Source organism: Botrytis cinerea, chromosome 5 (assembly GCF_000143535.2).
Source record: "Botrytis cinerea B05.10 chromosome 5, complete sequence".
Taxonomy (NCBI): domain Eukaryota; kingdom Fungi; phylum Ascomycota; class Leotiomycetes; order Helotiales; family Sclerotiniaceae; genus Botrytis; species Botrytis cinerea.
In genome coordinates this window covers 323,164-341,168 of record NC_037314.1, presented here as the reverse complement: position 1 = coordinate 341,168, position 18,005 = coordinate 323,164, and the positions used below count along the sequence as shown (strand labels likewise).

General features: G+C 43.7%; 5 protein-coding genes across 5 annotated transcripts; 2 read left to right on the top strand and 3 right to left on the bottom strand.

Annotated features, from left to right (window-relative positions):
- The first annotated feature begins 67 nt into the window (after positions 1 to 67).
- On the top strand, positions 68 to 1,774 carry BCIN_05g00830 (hypothetical protein). The gene is made up of 2 exons (XM_001552011.2): positions 68 to 1,016; positions 1,074 to 1,774. The coding sequence occupies exons 1-2, from the start codon at positions 453 to 455 to the stop codon at positions 1,581 to 1,583; spliced, it is 1,074 nt and encodes a 357-aa protein (XP_001552061.1). The 5' UTR covers positions 68 to 452; the 3' UTR covers positions 1,584 to 1,774.
- A 915-nt stretch (positions 1,775 to 2,689) lies between these two features.
- Bctoa1 lies at positions 2,690 to 5,757 on the bottom strand. Its single transcript, XM_001552010.2, has 3 exons — positions 5,143 to 5,757; positions 3,455 to 4,617; positions 2,690 to 3,404 (listed from the first exon to the last, which is right to left on the bottom strand). Exons 1-3 carry the CDS (start codon positions 5,260 to 5,262, stop codon positions 3,320 to 3,322), a joined length of 1,368 nt encoding a protein of 455 aa, XP_001552060.1. The 5' UTR covers positions 5,263 to 5,757; the 3' UTR covers positions 2,690 to 3,319.
- A 293-nt stretch (positions 5,758 to 6,050) lies between these two features.
- Positions 6,051 to 8,612, bottom strand: Bccdc20. The gene is made up of 2 exons (XM_001552009.2): positions 6,497 to 8,612; positions 6,051 to 6,447 (listed from the first exon to the last, which is right to left on the bottom strand). Exons 1-2 carry the CDS (start codon positions 8,169 to 8,171, stop codon positions 6,329 to 6,331), a joined length of 1,794 nt encoding a protein of 597 aa, XP_001552059.1. The 5' UTR covers positions 8,172 to 8,612; the 3' UTR covers positions 6,051 to 6,328.
- A 100-nt stretch (positions 8,613 to 8,712) lies between these two features.
- Positions 8,713 to 11,759, top strand: BCIN_05g00800 (hypothetical protein). The gene is made up of 5 exons (XM_024692810.1): positions 8,713 to 9,265; positions 9,329 to 9,506; positions 9,557 to 10,475; positions 10,534 to 11,297; positions 11,349 to 11,759. Exons 1-5 carry the CDS (start codon positions 9,053 to 9,055, stop codon positions 11,486 to 11,488), a joined length of 2,214 nt encoding a protein of 737 aa, XP_024548592.1. The 5' UTR covers positions 8,713 to 9,052; the 3' UTR covers positions 11,489 to 11,759.
- A 3,082-nt stretch (positions 11,760 to 14,841) lies between these two features.
- Positions 14,842 to 17,966, bottom strand: BCIN_05g00790 (hypothetical protein). Its single transcript, XM_001552006.2, has one exon. The coding sequence runs from the start codon at positions 17,893 to 17,895 to the stop codon at positions 15,115 to 15,117; it is 2,781 nt and encodes a 926-aa protein (XP_001552056.1). The 5' UTR covers positions 17,896 to 17,966; the 3' UTR covers positions 14,842 to 15,114.
- Positions 17,967 to 18,005: the final 39 nt, after the last annotated feature.

Genomic DNA, 18,005 nt, shown 5'->3' with positions numbered 1-18,005 from the left:
GAGCTCCCACGATGACGTATGAAAATATATCTTTCTTCGGATTCTGTTCCCAAGCCATTACGAAACAGCTTGTCTTGGGATCCATAGTTGCCGGTATCACACTTTTCGCGGCAATCGATCGAATAGATACAATTTGGTCTATCTCATATGTAATTGTTCCACACAAAGCCAATAATAATAGCTGCCGCCATTCGATTTTCCCGGTTTGTTTCCTCGCTGTTTACTAATTACCTAGACAGTTATTAGTCTACAAGTACAAGTACAAGTCCGGCCTTCCCTCTCCATTCCTCCTTTCTACTTTTTTCTCGTACACAAACTTGCCCAATACCTTCTTGATTTATTGAATTTCTGATTGACGGTACCTTGCAATATACCCATTTGTACCAATTGCACTCTTGAACATCGCATATAAATAAATAACCGCGGGGTAAGGTGTTGTAGAAACCAAGACCATGCTTCGCACAACAGCGACACGCTCTCTCTTGAAGAGCTTCACAAAACTTCCCACCTCTCGAGCAAGCTATTCTCAAGCTTCCGCAGCTCTCAAAAATACCTCTTCTTTCCGCACATCAATCTCCAAACGCCCTGCAACCCTCTCTTCCCGTCTCTTCTATGCCACCAAATCCGAACCTCCTTACCTCCCCGACGAAATAAATTTCAAAGAAGAAGAAAAGATCGCAAAACAAACAATCGAACCTCACCCCGAATCCGTATCATCACAGTCCTCCGTTCGTCCTGTGTTCGAGGAAAACCCACACCACGAAGGCCACGGATCGGTCAAAGATGATTTGGAAACTATCAAGGAAACATTTGCTCTACGGGAGGTTCCCAAGGAATCTTTGATAATTGGTGCTGCGGGTGTTTTACCTTATGCTGCTACATCGGCTTCTACAGTGTATTTGGCTTACGATATCAATCAAGCAAACGCTACTGGACAAGGCATCTTATTTTCACCCGAGACGGCTCACCAATTGTTGGAGTATATTACACCTATTCAAGTTGGATATGGTGCTGTTGTAAGTTCTTTTTCCCGGTTCTAAATCGCCAAACTATAACTAAAACTTGATACATAGATCATTTCCTTCCTCGGTGCAATTCACTGGGGTCTTGAATATGCAGGTTATGGAGGACATCACAGCTACCGTCGATACATGATCGGAGTTGTTGCTCCTGCTGTCGCATGGCCTACTATACTTATGCCAGTGGAATACGCGTTAATTACCCAATTCACCGCTTTCACATTCCTCTATTTCGCAGATGCCCGAGCAACAGTTCGAGGATGGTGTCCTCCCTGGTACAGCACATATAGATTTGTCTTGACATTTATTGTGGGAGCGGCGATTGTGGCAAGTTTGGTCGGTAGAGGAAGAATTGTCAGCCATGATAGACAATTGAGAAGTGCAGTTGATTATGTCAAGGAAGACAGAGATGGTCAGTGGATAGCATTGGAACAGGAGGAGAAGATGAGAAGGGCGAAGTTGGCTGAAGAGGAGAAGGCGGATGAGGAGGAGGAGGCACAGGATGAATCCGGAGATGAGGAGGAGAGTGATAATGAAGAAGAGAAGAAGGATGAGAAGAAGTAAATTAGCATCCGAGTTTGTACATATCTACTTTCTCTCCATCTGCCTTCGTCATCCCGTTTTCCCCGGATAAATTAATGTCTGATATCACTTCGGCTTCAATTCAAATTAATCCATTTATGCAGAAGTATTTTCTAGTATATAGCAAGTTATCAAATGTACAGAAAAAAAAATCAATAATGTCCTCGTCACCATGATATCAGAGCTCTAGTGAAGTATCTTTTAAGCTGCCATTCCTCCTTTGAAACTAAACCTCCAAGGGAAAACCGGCCTTCTCAACCACCACTCACAGAATTCCTCTCCACACTTGGCCTTTCTATATTTCCACATAAATTCTTTTGAAACAGTATCTCGCATTCAAATCAATTCTCACCTGCAGTTCAAGACTGAAAGGAATGTGATAGCTAGGTTGATATAACTCTTGCTTTGATCTATTCGCAGTATGGAAAGATTTTCAAGACTTGTGAGTCGAGTGGGTGTTTGTGAAAAGGAATTGGGGGGTTGGGGTTGGGGTTGGAGTAGATAGATCGGTTTGGGAATTCATTATCTTTGGATTGGGATGGGATGGGATGGGATATAAGTGATATGATACGGTACGATATAGTCGATTCGAATCTCGAAATATTATTAATCTTACTTCCTTCCTACTCGAGTACTTTCCCAGCATGATCCGAGGTCATGCATGCATGGTGTGGAAAGTTCGGATAGTAGATCTTGCTATGTATGAGGTATGACGACGCACGAGATAATAGGTAGGTAGGTAGGAAGGTAGGTAACCATGATATAAATCATCAAAGACATCCGAGGAGCGAAGTAATAAGATTTCATGAGATTTCATTTCATTCTAATCCAGTATTATATTTTCCTTCGCTTCGCTTAGAGAGGCTCGATCGGTGTATGTAGATAGAGTGAGTATAGAAACGTAAGTTTTTTTTCTCCTTTCTCTTTTCTTCATCCTTAGCTAATTATTAGCGAAGACGCGGCGTCGTTCGGATTGAGGAGGAAAACAATGTACAGGGAAAAGATCTGATCGGAAGAGGTAAGAAATGTCACGTCACATCACATCACAACACATCAAGCTCAAATCACTCACTAACTAACTACACTTTTCCAATATTTGATTGATTATGATTGTAATCACCGAGCAAAACTCAGATGATGAATGAGGACCATAACAAGGCCCATAACTATCTAATGAAACTTGATTCGAAATTGAATCCATGTGGTATGTTATGATATGATACATCAATGCAGTCCCATCTGCATGTAATTTTGTTTGATCTCTCACGACTTTCCCGCTTGATTGTTCCGCCCAAATAGAACTAGACCAATCAAACTAAGTCAAACCAATCTATCCCCAGCACAACGGGATCTGTAGATTACCTAGCATGTCTCTCCTATTCATCAACTTTCTGTCATATTCGCATCCGTTACTTAATATTTGATTTTTGAAACCTTCGTTGCGTTGAACTGTCGTTGAAACCACGATGCAAATGCTGAAAAATTCCTCCGCGGGTGACCGACTGATCTATCTCAATATTCAATCCCATCTAAATCCACAAGAGGTGAAGTGAAGGAAGAAAGAAAAGGAAGGAGAAGAGACGGTCTAAAATCTTGAAGTGACATCATGAGGGATGAAGTGAAACGAAACGATGTAGTGATTTTCAAAAAAGGTTAACTGCAGTCATCATGCATGACGATTTGATGATAAATACGGAATTAGTATTTTAAAATGGAGTTTACCATTCGTATTCTCCAGTTGCCTTGTGGAATACGTATTCCTTGTTGTTGACAGTGAGTACACCATCTTTCATAACGCACTTCCTGTATAATGGGTTAGCATGTGTATGATGAAAGGAATACGGGATTCATACCACTTGTTCTTGACTCGTTGGACTTTGTCATACATGCAAAGCATAATATGACCCATGCTGTCATCATCTTCATCATCATCATTCAATCCGTCATCAGGATCATCCAAATCAGAATTAATTGCGTCTTCATCTAGTTCATCCTTAACCTTGTCGTCATCATCATCAGAGCCAAGGCCATCTGTTTGTGGCAACGAGCCTGGTAAGGTTTTACGCTGGCGCTTAGTTGAAGGGATCTTATTAGCTTCCTTGAGCGGAAGCATTAGACCACCGCCTTCCATAGCCTTGCCCATAGATTCGATCTTGCTACGGATGAGGTTGTCAATCTCAATTCGGCCCATGGCAATTTCATTACCTTGGGAATCAATTTGTTTGATAACACCAATGGATTCATCGATGTCGTCACCAGCTCCGTCAGTTTGCGCACCTCCAACGCCGCCTTGAGGGTTTTGTTGAGCCTGAGGGGCTTGAGAACTCTGACCATTCTGACCATTTGGGGGGTTTTGAGGGTTCTGAGGGGCTTGGCCATTTTGGAAAGCTCTCTGCTGCTGTAATTGCTGCATCTGCTGTGCTTGTTGGGCTGCAACACTCTGTCTATAAGCCGCCGCAGCCTGTTGACTTTGTTGGCTTGGTTGTCCTTGGTGTTGTCCTTGTGGCTGTTGCGGTTGAGCCTGGGGAGGTACACCACTACCTGGTCTCTGTTGCTGTTGTTGCTGCTGCTGCATCGATTGCATTTGCAAATGTTGTTGTTGTTGCATCGCTTGATGCTGCTGTGGACTCATTTGAGACATGGGTTGCTGCTGGGGTGCACCACCTCCTCCTTGAATGGATTGAATTGAAGCTGCAGCTCTTTGTCCATAAGAAGCATGAAGATTTTGAGCAGCACGTTGTTGAGCAGGTGTAGCATTTGGCATAGTCATAAGAGGTCCTTGAGGGGGTGCTTGTGACATAGGAGACGGCATGAAGCCTGCATTCTCCATACCAGGTTCAGCCTTTATGCGAGATCCATTTGGCATTGGAGTTTGATATATTGGCTGTCCTGGAGGTATACTTGTATGCTGGTAATTCGAAGGTACCATTGGTGGATTTTGCATAGGTGGTTGGTCAGGCTTTGGATCCCATGGAAACAGAGCAACACCAAGTGTTGACAACTTGGTTTGCCATCCCTTTGAGAATAATGTGTTAGCAAAGTTATTGACCAACTTGTCTTAAAAATCATGATTTTTCATTGAAAAGCTTAAAGAAATAAGATCGCAAAACTGTGAGACTACGTGTAAGGATACTGATGACCTATGACCTGAACTGCTACATGTGTGTTCCCATACACATGTCTCCAAGAAGTACCACGTGATACAAAAGACAGAAAGAGACTAGTTCGAGAAAAGTGTTTTCACAACCGAGAGGCTGAGGTTAAGGGTATAAAGCCAAATACAGAGGATCGCCCACCCCCAAAAGCTGGCCCGACTGTGCACAGGCAGCAATCAAGCAGCAACAGAAGAAAACCAACAAGACCAGCAACAAAGATTCAAAATCGGAGCAGAATCCAACAAAATGACATGCCAACGAAACCAGGACTGTTCGAAACTCAAATAGTCATCCACGAAGAAAAGGAAACAAAGAATCCAACTGAAGACCTTGTGAAATGCGCGATCGCAGAATCCAGAAAGTTGAGACGAGATTCAGAAACATACCTTTCTCAATTCCTCCAGTACAACTTCATCGACTCCACTCTCCTCGAAGTCAACTCTAGAGCTATCGACTACGTCTGCAATAATCTGCTGGTAAACATTTCCGACCTGGGTGTTCGACATTGTGTTGCTTGCGTTGCTTAGGTATAATGGAAGAAGTATTGGTCGTGTGCGCAAATGGGATTCGTCTTCAGCTATCTCCTCAACGGATTTATTCTTTACACGCGAGTAATCGAATTTGCAGAGATGGTGCTTTCAATTCTAATTACTCAAATATCATAAATCGGAGATCGAAAGCTGTGGAAAGAGGTAGGTGTTGGGAAGTTGTTGATGGAACTGTGCTATATCCAGCTTGTGAAGACGGTCAGTCGTTGGCTCGCAACAGTAATTGCCCCCTCCACTTATTTTCAGATTCGTAAATTTGTATGCCACTCTTTGATTGACTTGAGGATCTTCTTGACTATCTTATGTAACTTTGCAAACAGATTAAATGGAATTCTGAAATGTAAAGTGATATTGCTCTGTCCTGGCTTGTGGAGTTGTATGGGGGAAGGTCGCTTTGGTAGAGATATGGATAACCTTAGCCCGCTTTCGCTTATATAATGACTTAAGAGACCCTGAAGGCTGAGTCTTCGCCTTTCTCTTTATTTCTTTCCAATTGCTTGTTGCAAATCGACAACAAGTGCGTTCTTAATAATTATTGAATAATTGAGATTCACTCCCAAAAGGAATGAGAGTAGATTGATCTTCGGAAACTAATCTAATTGGGATACGGGGTCTCTACAGTCGAGGTAATTGGCTGATTTACTTGCTGCTTCCATCGTATGTCTGAGACTTGAGCAGTAACAAGTCTCAATTTGAAGTTTAGAGCATTTTCACAATGGCAGATAAATCAATCCAGTCACTTTTCATGTTGTAACATTCAGTTGGTTCAAGTAATTTACATTTTCTAGCAAAAATAACTAATACAAAATCCCATCCGAAAAGGTGTACGCCATATAAGCACCAGAGGTATCCATTCATTCATCGTCAAAGCATCAACTTGCACCAGGTGAAGCACTTTCTGCCATGGGCATTGTGAAGATCGAAATCCACCAAACACCACGCTAAAACATCCCAATTGCTAAAATGCTATTATGGAATTTGCTTTATACTTTACCTGTAGCTCCAAGAGCTATTCTTGACATATCTATCTGATAGTCATTTGCTTGACCATGTCGGCCTTTCCTGATGCACCAGCTGATGCGGATGCACTTGGGCCAGTCTTCTTCTCGAAAACCTTCCAGAATTTCAAGCTCTCATCAGCAGCTAATGAATGTTAGTAAATATCAATTTATAGATGGAAGGAGTAACTTACCAGCTGTGGCGAGCATTTGTCCATCTGGGCTGAGACAGCTGTGGAGGACTCTGGTCTCGTGGGCTGGGATCTCGACATTGCGAACCAAAGTAGGGTAGCTCCAAATGCTGATGGAGTTGTCTGGGAATCCACTGGTGCTGACAATCTCGCGGTAATGAGGGCTCCATCGGAGACTGGTAACCTGGGAGCCAGTGTCGATGCTGTTAACACGTGCACCGGTGGTGGTGTTCCAGAAGTGGATGTGACGATCGTATGATCCACCACCAGTGGCCAAAACGTTTGGTTGCCATGGGCACCAGCTTAGAGCCTTGACAGCTGCCTTGTGGTTGGTCTTGGTAAACTTTGGAACAGCCAAGGAACGGGCATCCCAGATAGATACCAAGTTGTCGTTGCCACCAGTAGCAAGTTGAGCACCATCGGCGCGCCATTCCAAACCACAAACTTCGGAGGTGTGAGAAACCAACTCAGCAACTTTGTGTTGAGCGATGCGAACATCGTGGTTGTAGACAAGGCCACTTCGTGCACCAGTGGAAAGAGTGTGCTTGTTCCATCCCATTACACCAACACGAGTATCGTGTCCGTGCATGCTTCTAAGCTTGGTACCTTCTTCGACATCCCAGATTTGAACTTCTCCGGAACCGAGACCAACACTGACATATGCTCCATCACCGGACCACTTGACACTGCTAACATAGGTATCTGGGCTAGTTTCAAGAAGAGAGCTGACAGTACCAGACTCGGCAGACCAGACATATACATTGCGTTCAAGACCAATTGCAACTTGATTGTTGGAGCTCCAGTCAAGGAGGTTCAAGTAGTAATCGTCGACGAGACCAGGTGCATCTAAGACACGCTCTGGTGCAGTTGCAATGCGGCGTCTGAATTGGGCAGCGGAAGCGTTGGTGTTCTTGAGTGGACGGTTGTATTGAGATCGGAGGTCCACGGGTTTTGAGGATTCGGGAGCAGCAGGCTTGAATGCGAGGATTCTTTGGCCTTGAGAAATACCACAGGCAGATGCCAACGAGTCTTGGTATGCAATGGTATTTGGTGATGGGCGGGAGTATGAAGCTGGCTCTTCTTCGTCATCGATGGTCAATGATTCAAGAGCAGCGAGTGCATCACCGGCACCTGATGCAAGAACTGAAGAGCTTTCATTGATGCTCTTTGGTCTTTGCTTCTCGGCAAAGTCGGCCTTTCCGCAGCCAGCGGTTGTGATGGCTGAGCTTGCAGCACGATCTGGGATAAATCTATCACCAGAGTACGAGACAGTAGTCTTGGTGGACTTTGAGCGGATTGGGGCCTTTCTTGTTCGTGGAGCGACAGGAGTCTTACATCCGGTACCAGTAAGAGCAAAGTCAGAGACACCGAGCTCAAGAGCATGTCGAGGAGTTTGAACACCCTTGGCAATGTTGGACTTTGGTGAGTCGCGGTGGGATTTTCTGGAAGACTTTGCGAAATGTGATGTTAAGTTTCCACCGTACGTTGACTTGGATGACAATCGTACATTCTCTTCAGATACCTTTTTCTCGGGTGGAGTAAAAGGAGATGAATTATTGATCGAGAGAGTTTGGGTGCGTGTACGAGGAGATGGGGTCAAAGGCATACGTCCGCCAGCGGTACGTGTGGAGAAGAGCCCAGTGTGGGACTTAATGGGGGTGGATACTGCGGTAGCCATTTTGCGATATCAAAGTATGATCTCGGTCGAAAGATCGATGGATGATAGGAGTAGATTCGGTATAACGAACGAGCTCCAAGAGACTCAACCTAATGGTTCCTGGTAATTGTTTGGGGTTAGTGTAATTCGTATTTGTGCTCGATATATCGAAACGTCCTTCTATATAAGAATGGCTTAAGAGTCGGATGTCGATCAATGGCGTGTGGCAGAAAGATCTAATAGACTTGAAGTATTCTTGTAATTGAAGGTATGTTGTTGTATGTTTTGTATGTTATGTGATTGTGAGTAGTGAGAATGAAGATGAGAGGTAAAGGTACGAAGTATAGGGAGATTGCGAATGTTGCATGAAGAAAGAAAGAAAGTCTTTGAGAAGGGAATATTCAAGAGCTTTTCTACTCGTTTGTTTACTCCACTGAATTAGTTTGGTTGTGAGGGGCAACCGTTTGGCAACGATTAAAAACGTAAAATGTGAGCCTCAGGCAACAACCTAGTCCTGTTCGAAATCTCAAGCCACAAATCCCAGAGCGCGTATATTAATTCCGACCCGCCGACCCACCTGCAGCCCCCATGAACTCTTTCCAAAATACTTCAATGTTCCATCTCATCGTCACCCGTGCATGATTTTTATGTATATTGAGGTTGAAGGACCATGAAGAGTCTAATGTTATCAAGTACATCTTGACTTACCATTTGAACTGTACACACCGTAAAATACAATTCACACAATCGTCTTTGTCTCACCGAACAAAGGAAATCTCCTTCTGGTTTGATCTGTTTGTTCGCCATTTTCTATTCGTCTGGGGAGATTGTGCACATTCGCACAACATCAACTCTTTTTATCAACCAATCTAGCATGACCACATAAGATACCACCTCTTATTATGGCTCAGCCTTCTACACCCGGCGGTACACCCTACTCCATCTTTGGCCCTGGCTCTTCTACTCCTACCCATACCAATCAACTTTCTGGAGGCCCTCCTACCACTCCAGGTGCCGCTCCTTCAAGCAATACTTTCTTGATGCCGAATTCGCCCGTGAAGAACAGATTGGGTATGGATGGGTATAGGCCCAAGGTTACAAGAACTCTTGGTCAGGTAATTTATAAAGCTCTCGACACTTTGCAGACTATTTTCTAACCCATGCTCCAACTTATGTAGCGCCCAGCTTGCCTTGTCAATGCCTCTGTTACATATTGCGGCAACAATCAGATATATGCCTTTGGTGGTTTCGATCAGTATACCGACGAGGTGTACAACCATGTTTTGAGGCTTGATCTAGTTAGCCACCAATGGAATTTGGTAGACAACTATGGCGACATTCCCGGTGTGCGAATGGGTATGTCTAATATGCGCTCAATGCATCTGCAGTTCTAACAAGTCTTACAGGTCATACCGCTACGCTCTATCAAGGTGAGAAACTACTCATATTTGGTGGTGAAAACGAACATCGTACATACCTCTCTGATCTCATCATTTTCGACCTGAAGACCGCACATTGGACCCAACCAACTGTATCTGGACCTATACCAAAAGGAAGAGCTAGACATGCTGCTGTTTTGCACGAGGACAAGCTATTTATCATTGGTGGTATCACCGGTCATAATAATTATGTGTTGGATGATATTTGCTACCTGGACTTAAAAACTTTCACTTGGTCTCGAGCATGGCGTTTCGTTGGTCGATTTGACCACTCGGCATATTTATGGGGAGATAGAGTTTGGGTTTTTGGAGGTCTCAGCGAGGATATGGATAAGATTGGTGATGTATGGTGGTTGGACTTTAAGGGTAGCCCAGCATTCGAATCCGCACCTTCGTATGGTTCCATGGACAGGAATGCAGCTCTCAGTCGTTCTCCTCGGCCTTCATTTTCAATGTCGCAGTCTGCCGTAGGCAGTTCAGGCTATGCCGCAAATTCAAGCAGCGCACAGGTCAATCCACCTTCATTTCAATTGACTACTTCTCCTCCTCTTGCTCCTGGTACAATTTCTTCGTTAAAATTCGTATCCGGTCCCAATATACCCGCCCAAGGCTCAGGCATGCATTTCCATGTTTACACATCCGGAACTCTTCTCGATTTTGTCACCCCTGCAGCAACAATAACACCACAAGAGTGTTCTTTATCATCTCTGGAATTGGACACACTGCGTTGGCAAAAGCTTGCAGAAGGTCGAGATATTTTCAGATCAGGTTATAGATGGCATTACTGTACTTTGAATGACGAAGGTACAAAGGCTTGGCTTCTTGGTTGTCCTACAGATCCCACAGCAACAGATCTAGGTCCAGGTGGTTTTGAAGAATATCTAAGGTATGTGGCCATTTACTTGTTTATAGATAGTAACCACTGCTGATCATTGATTCTTTAGTGATATAATGGAGATAGATCTTCGACGATATGGTTTACTCGGCAACGGTTTAAATCCTGAGCCTCGAGAAGAAACTTCGCGACTATCATCCTCTGGTAGAATGAAGGTCGAAACCTCAAAAGGCCTTGGTATGGATTTGGCCAAAGTTTTCAATCAAGCACCGGAAAGTGGTAGTGGGGCAGATTTTATCATCACCGCATCAAAAGATGATGAGTGGGATGAGGATGACTCAAGCTCCAGAGGTTCTATCAGTCAGGTGCAACAAAACTGGTTGGCTCCTGATGCACCAACGTCTCCTCCGATCCATGTTCACAAACTCATTCTCCAAGCTCGATGGCCCCACTTCGCACGTTTATACAATGCACAAATGGCAGAATATCACACGAAGAGAATGCACATACCAGAACCCTATCCAGTTGTCAAGGCATTTTTATACTATCTGTATACTGACAGTATCCACCCAGACGACTGTGCAGAGTTAGATGACGTTGCTGGGCTTTTGGTCATGTCGAATATCTACAACATTCCACATCTTAGGTTGTTATGTGTTAATCGCTTATCCAAGGAATTGGATGTCGATCACGCATGTGTTATTTGGCATTCCGCTGGGGTTGCTAATGAAGAATGGTTACGCAGACGTGCTGCTAGCTTTTGTCTGACGCATTGGGGCAGAGTTGTTCGTACGCCAGGGTTCTTAAGATTGCCACGCCAAGCCTTGGTTGATTTATCGCAGGAAATCGATATGGAAGGTCGTGTTGTAGGAGGTGAGCATATTTATCGACTTTTTACCGAATACTTCTAACACAAACTTTTAGGTGAAGAATTAGAATTTGTTGGGGGACTTGGTGGCTCTCGCTTTGGTGTAGGTGGTGTTCGAAAGACTAGTGTTAGTAGCACTCATACACAAGGTGTAGGTTCCGAAATTGATGACAATGAAGAAATGGAAATGAATTAATGAAACGAATTGATACGGTATAAATAAGATTCAGATTGGGTCCACATGGTGGCTGGGCGTTGGCTACTTGCAAATTTTGCATCGGAAGTGTCTAATAAGCATGACAAGGAAGGAAAGGGAAGCATTGTTAGGCGCCTGGATCCTTGATATTACATTTGGTAACTGTTAGTAGGGAATATAGAGATACCATGTTACGATACAAATATTATTATGAACCAAATGATATTTTTGAATGTGCAGAGCCGGGTGATAATCAAGTGGCCTTGGTTCAAGATTTTTGCTGAAGCCTTTGATGAAAGTTCCCTTGGCTGCTTGTCCTATACTTTGATGTCTAATTCCAAATTTGAAAACGTAATAATCATCTAGGTATCTGTAGTTCCGCTATGGGCCATATTGACCTCGTTTTATTTCATGAAACTACAACAATTTGATTGATGAAAGTCAACTCCACGAAAAGATTACCACAACTTTAATGTTTGCTATGAATTGAATGGCTATATTGCTTATTGGTACCCAAAAATAATTGGAGTTTAAACAGTGGGTGCATGGATTCAGAACACATTCCTCAAATTTACAATAATCGTGATTAATTCTGATTTTGCCCGATTCTCTTGAAAATTATCTGTATCATTGTTGGACCTATATTGAACTAGTGAACAGCGTCTTGCAATTCTAGGGCATTAGTGGAAGTCTTCTCTATAAGTCTACTGTTCTGTTGATACATGTACATGGTGATTATGACATTACGTCACCTGGATGAAAATAGTCATCGATGAGTTGATTGTTAAGCGAGGAGAGTCTATCTACTGGGCTATGCTTTGAACTTATTTACGGGGTGAGAAATTTGTAGGTAAGTATTATGTATAAGTTCATGATAACTTTTGTTGACTGGATTAGATGTCGAAAATAGATATACTGGAGTGGAAATCTGCACTCATTCATGGTTGCTATTGGTATGTACCAAGTCCATGTCTCTGGCGCTAGAATTATCGGGAGGCTTCTTTCTGTTGATTTGAAACGTGTATTTGGAATTCTAAGTCCAGGTTGATCTTATCTCTAAATTTGTAGTGAGAAGAATATGCGCTTGTAGCTGGGTCGATTTCCCCGCTAGAATATGGTAGTGCTCCGTTATTTAGTGGTATCTCACCTCACATTCCTACATGATCCCTCTATCCAATCTCTGCCCTTACCACTATACCACCAGTAATAAGATGAGAGGACTTAGAGTCTGCCTTCTTCCTAGCCTAGCCAGCTATTTCTCACCCCCTTCCTTTCTTTTCTATCTTTATTTCCCGTCCCCTCATTCTCATCTACTTTCCTCCTCACCCCGCCATTTCCCTCCAAAATCCACGTTTTCTTCTCTGTTTCCTGCAAAAGATTCTCGCTTTCTTCATTCTCCCTCTTGCTGTTCTCTTTCTGCTTATCCACAATTCGTTTCACACCCTCTATTTCCCCCCTCAAATTCTCCACTCGCTCCTCCAAAATTCCTTCGAGCTCTCCGCCCATAATTCTCTCCCTCGTCTTCTCTCCAAGTACCTTCTCCCTCCTCTCCTGCTTTTCCCAACACGCAGCACAGAATCCATTCCCACTCTTGATAACCCTTCGTTCATATCTGATTTTATACGCAGGACATATGTTTGCGGTATCGACACCTGAAGAAATACTCTTGACAGGATTCGAACACGGAATCACATATGGACGCCAGCTATGCGTGCATATGCTATAGCGGAATGTTATGCTGCGACACATTTTGTGAAGCGGGGCTGTGATGAGGGATGGGAAAGTGGTGAATAGATGGTTGTGAAGTGATGTGTTTGGAAATACTATGTTGTTGAGTTGAATAGTCGAGACTAGGAAGTGTTAGATTTAATTCTGTGCGGAGCGGGAAGGGGAACGTACTGGATTTATTTGTTATGTTCTAGTTCTATTTTTGATCTCAAATAGTACACTCGAGTTCCTCTTCTTCTTCTTCAAATTCAAATTCCTCGTTGTGAGATCTCTTCGATTTTCTCGACTTCAACCGTGAAGATTCTGTCGATGTTTCTTTGTATATGTTCTTAATCCACGCTTCAGGCTCTCGATGGAATGATGTATAGATGCTATGCTCTACTTCTCATCAATTATCACAAATTCCCATAAGCCAATTATTAGACACTTCTAATATGCAAGTAATATAAATAGTTCCCAAACAAGCTGTCTGAGAATAATATGCTCCATATTCGGTAATTGATACACCAGGCTGTACAAAAGCTTCGCCGTGTAATGAGATGGCTGTGAAGTATCTATTTGCCTAAGCCTCTGAATTGTTTATCATATTCACTACTTGTAAGGCGGCTGTATGTATAGTATAGATAGCGTATAAAAATAGCATGATTGCCACTTGTCTTTCCTAATGCTAACGAGAATGAGTGAATATATTCAGATGTATTGTGTACCTAGTACCTACCTACATCAAGCGGTCTATAAAAAAACTAACTAACTAACTAACTAACTCATCTGCCACTTATTATAAACCATCACTCTGCACCTCCACCTTTCCTTTTCCCTTCACATTTAGTTCCCTTCACCCGAAACACAAGTCTACATTATCACCATCATTCTCTTCCTCCCAAACATCTCCAATCTCACATCTCCCATCCCACACGTCAAAATCCTCCTCTTCCTCCTCTTCTTTCCCTCCACTCCCATCTTCCCTCCCCAGCTAGAGCAAACCCCAACATTCATCATAACCACATTAGAAAAAGAAATCCTTCCCAATTCAAATTCAAACACAAATTCAAATCCACAGTTTGTACAATTTCTTACACACTACAGACATACTACATCCACTTTCACCTCTTCCCCCCTCCCGCCTCTCCTCCCACATCTCCTCCCATCACATTCAAGACTCAGGACTCAAAATCCAAAATCCAAAATCCAAACCCCTGTCACCCCACCCATCCCATCTCAATCAACCCCATCCCTCCCTTTGAAAAAAAGCAAAGTAAAGCAAAGCAAAGAAAAAGAAAGAACCCCCATCGAGTATCATCTCATCGAATTAGCTAGATTATCAATCATCAAAGACCAACTACACTATACTATTATATATACAAAGCTATACTATCAACCACCATAGCGATATCTCATTCATTTTGCTCCTCTTGAGTTTCGTATAGGATCAAGAATCATAATTCTAATCATAACCATAATCACAACCACAACCACAACCAAAGCAAAGCAAAGCAAAAAGGAACTTCTACAAGAATCCATGAACACCAATCAATTCTCATAAGTTCTGCGTCGAAGAAAAAAAAAAAAAAAAAAAGAAGTAAAAACAACACAACTTCACTTCGCATAGCCAGTTTGAGTAAACGTAGAAAATGAAATATAATTGTTGAAATAGAAAGAGAAGTGTGTTACTAGCATACTGCTTAGTATCATACATATGGTTTCCAACAAGGGTATTATGTATGTGTGCATGTAAATCAATGGAAGAAATCGAATCTAGTATTATCTTCCCTCCCCATCAATTATTCTAAGCCCCAATCTCTGGATATCATGTCCTATCATATCACATACTATCATACAAACTACCCCTACTCCTCCCCTACCGCTTCTCTAACCATATCACAACACTTCTCAACCCCCTATTTAACCCCACTCCACGCCATACCCAAAAGAACATCTCTCCCCTCCTCCCCCTCCCACTCAATCCCCACCTCCATTTTCTCCCTCGCCCCCCCTCGACTCTGCAACGCCACCAACCTCTCCCCCCTAAAATAAACCAACACGCCACCCTTCCCATTGCCCTGGGCCGTAACCCTATAAAGAGGTCCCGCACTATGCAACACCTTCTTCTCGGGAACAAACTGCAAATCGTTCTCAATACACCAATCTTCCACCCTGTCCCTGAACGATACTTCTTCCGCAGCCTGCACCTTCTTCGGCGGCTGCACAGTCGCAGGTTTGACGGGATGGGAAGATACAGAAGGACTTTCCGGCGCAGGAAGATTTCCCACCTTCTCTCCAAGACGCAACGCGTTCTTAATCATCTCATGCCCCTTTTCAAATTCTTCCTGTATCGCATTCAACTCTTTGATTTCCGCTGGGAAAACCCCATCACGCCACCACTCAAACCACTGTCCGATTTCCTCATTCGGACCAACAATTGTAAGCCATTGATGCAACACATGGTGCCACATCGGAAAGACCGTATCCACAATCACCTGTCCCACAACCCTCGGTTTCAGTATATCTTTCCAAGCCAGTACCCCTTGAAGACTAGCCATATATGGAGACTGATCATTCGGATCGACTCTGAAATTCTTCTCATTTTTGAGAAACTTAGCCATGCTAGGAAGAACATGATTCATAATCAATGGGGTCCACGCATCATTCTTAGGACTAGGACACAGCACCTCGCGCCATTGTGAAAGACCAGGTATGACACCTCTATGGAAATCCCAAGAATCAATTAGATGTCTAAACTTTCGCTTTACATCGCTGACAAGACCAGTTGAACTTTTCGGATCGGCGTGATAGGTAGATAGATGTTGTAGCCAGGGGAATAACCAAAGATGGGGTAGTTCGTGATTTCTTCTTTTCTTTGGATTCCACGATGATACTGCATCGTTAAGTCTTCCTACTATCGCCTGATCTAAAATCTGTGATCCAACAAACTTTGGTAATAATCCCTGCCAAGCATCTAAAAATGCTAATACTGGGGCGGGATTGTATACATCCCAACTTTTGTTGATAGATGATACAATCTTAGGGAAAACAATCTTATAGATCATACTTTCATAAGGGGTAGTAGATTTGACCCTATTCTTATGCGAGGCATTCATAAAAGAGTCCTGACCAACAATAGCCTTTTCGTTAGTCACAGCCCCTAGAATATGTCGAATTTTGTAAAGATTCGGAACCATCCCATTTAACTTGGGATCTTCAAGAGGTTGCCAACCTTCCGTGGCTTGACGAAGAAAGGGATGAACAGCCGCGACAGCAATATTTGACAATTCTTCATTAGCTCCAGATATGTCAAGCCCATCCACGGTTTTCAGGGCTTCAATTACTGGATCCCACTGCCCATCCTGTACAGCCTTGGCAATCCCCTGAATACTCTCCGCAAAAAGTTTCATTTGCTCATATTGCCGCTGTTCTTCATCAAGCTCTTGCTGTTGTTGAATGAGTTCCATTTCTGTATAAGCTTTCCTCTCCTCAAGATTCTTCCATTCTTCAACAAAGGCCGATAAATCATTTTGAGCTCTTCGAGCTAGTTTCCTATTCTCAATTTGTTCCACGCTTTCTGTTTTTGGCAGTCCAGCAGTAGGCGTCAAAATTCCAGATGTAGACGTCAATAATTTTTGGCCAGGACCAGTCATATCCAGAATCGGAGCAAATGCTTCCGGAATTTCCAATCCAGGCGCAGCTCTTTGTACTTCCTCCACCGTTCGATATTTCGGCTTCGCTGCTTTTCGAGGAGTGCTCACTCCACTCATACCACTATCCGTACCACTCGTCTTTGGCTTCCTCTTGCGTTTCCTCCTCTCTTCATCAGAATCCTCGATTTTCTCGCCCCTCAATTTCGCTTGCCGTTTCTCCTCTTCCTTTTCTTGTTTCGACTTCTCAGCTACCGACCCCAAACCTACACCTTGCGGTCGCAAAGTGACCTCAATAACACCACTTCGACCCTGCCCCTCTTTACCTAGACCCTGCCCCTCTTTATAACCCATCTTAGCCATCATTCTCGCCGCAAATGACATTCCATTAACCGGTGTTGCGCCACCGCCCGTTTTATTTCCACCGCGTCCACTCGTAGGTGTAGAAAACGCGCTCGGCCTTGCAATTCTCGGAGTCTCTTGCGCATCATCATTATTCAACAGTATAGGATTATTCGCCGAAGATGGCACAAAGCCTCGTCCCAAAGGTGTACCCGCATTCGAACCCAATCCAGTATTCTTCGATTTACTCGGCGCTGGACTTTGAAACCCTAATCCCTTCCCAGGAGCACCGAATCCCAATCCTCGAGGCGCAATCGGCTCTTCTTCGTAATCTCCCATTTCCACATCTTTCCCCCCATTATTCGATCCCGTCTCGACTTCATCATCGTCATCGTCCTCATCCTCATCCTCATCCTCATCTTCATCATCCTCTCCTCCAACCCTCTCACCCCCCGCCACAAAACTCATCCCCTTCCCCCTCAAACTCTTTTTCTTCCACCTCTTCCCCGGACCCCCCTCATCCTCACTCTCACTCCCAAACACACCCAACGCCGCACTTTCCTTCGCATCCCTACCTGTGCGCCTTCGTTTCCTCGGATTATAATCTGCGAATTCTTCTCGAGGATCCGTCGACGGATGTAGAAAATCATTTTCATCACCCGACGATTCATCCGACGAATCGCGAGGGAATGCGTTCATAGACATTGTGAATTGGGAAGTCGGTTGTGAAGTTCAGTTGTATGGAAACTCCCAAGAGTTGTTTTATTTTGATGGTCACAGAAGGTTGAGATTCGAATGTGACAGCCTCGCTTAGT

What these genes read in the sequence shown, in the direction of transcription:
- BCIN_05g00830 (XM_001552011.2), top strand. Translation starts at nt 453, where the DNA reads ATGCTTCGCACAACAGCGACACGCTCTCTCTTGAAGAGCTTCACAAAA. An exon ending in AAGTTGGATATGGTGCTGTT is followed by an intron (nt 1,017 to 1,073) that starts GTAAGTTCTTTT and finishes CTTGATACATAG; the next exon opens with ATCATTTCCTTCCTCGGTGC.
- Bctoa1 (XM_001552010.2), bottom strand. Translation starts at nt 5,262, where the DNA reads ATGTCGAACACCCAGGTCGGAAATGTTTACCAGCAGATTATTGCAGAC. An exon ending in TACTGGAGGAATTGAGAAAG is followed by an intron (nt 4,618 to 5,142) that starts GTATGTTTCTGA and finishes TTATTCTCAAAG; the next exon opens with GGATGGCAAACCAAGTTGTC. An exon ending in CAACGAGTCAAGAACAAGTG is followed by an intron (nt 3,405 to 3,454) that starts GTATGAATCCCG and finishes CCCATTATACAG; the next exon opens with GAAGTGCGTTATGAAAGATG.
- Bccdc20 (XM_001552009.2), bottom strand. Translation starts at nt 8,171, where the DNA reads ATGGCTACCGCAGTATCCACCCCCATTAAGTCCCACACTGGGCTCTTC. An exon ending in ACAAATGCTCGCCACAGCTG is followed by an intron (nt 6,448 to 6,496) that starts GTAAGTTACTCC and finishes AACATTCATTAG; the next exon opens with CTGCTGATGAGAGCTTGAAA.
- BCIN_05g00800 (XM_024692810.1), top strand. Translation starts at nt 9,053, where the DNA reads ATGGCTCAGCCTTCTACACCCGGCGGTACACCCTACTCCATCTTTGGC. An exon ending in CATTCCCGGTGTGCGAATGG is followed by an intron (nt 9,507 to 9,556) that starts GTATGTCTAATA and finishes CAAGTCTTACAG; the next exon opens with GTCATACCGCTACGCTCTAT. An exon ending in GGTTTTGAAGAATATCTAAG is followed by an intron (nt 10,476 to 10,533) that starts GTATGTGGCCAT and finishes TTGATTCTTTAG; the next exon opens with TGATATAATGGAGATAGATC.
- BCIN_05g00790 (XM_001552006.2), bottom strand. Translation starts at nt 17,895, where the DNA reads ATGTCTATGAACGCATTCCCTCGCGATTCGTCGGATGAATCGTCGGGT.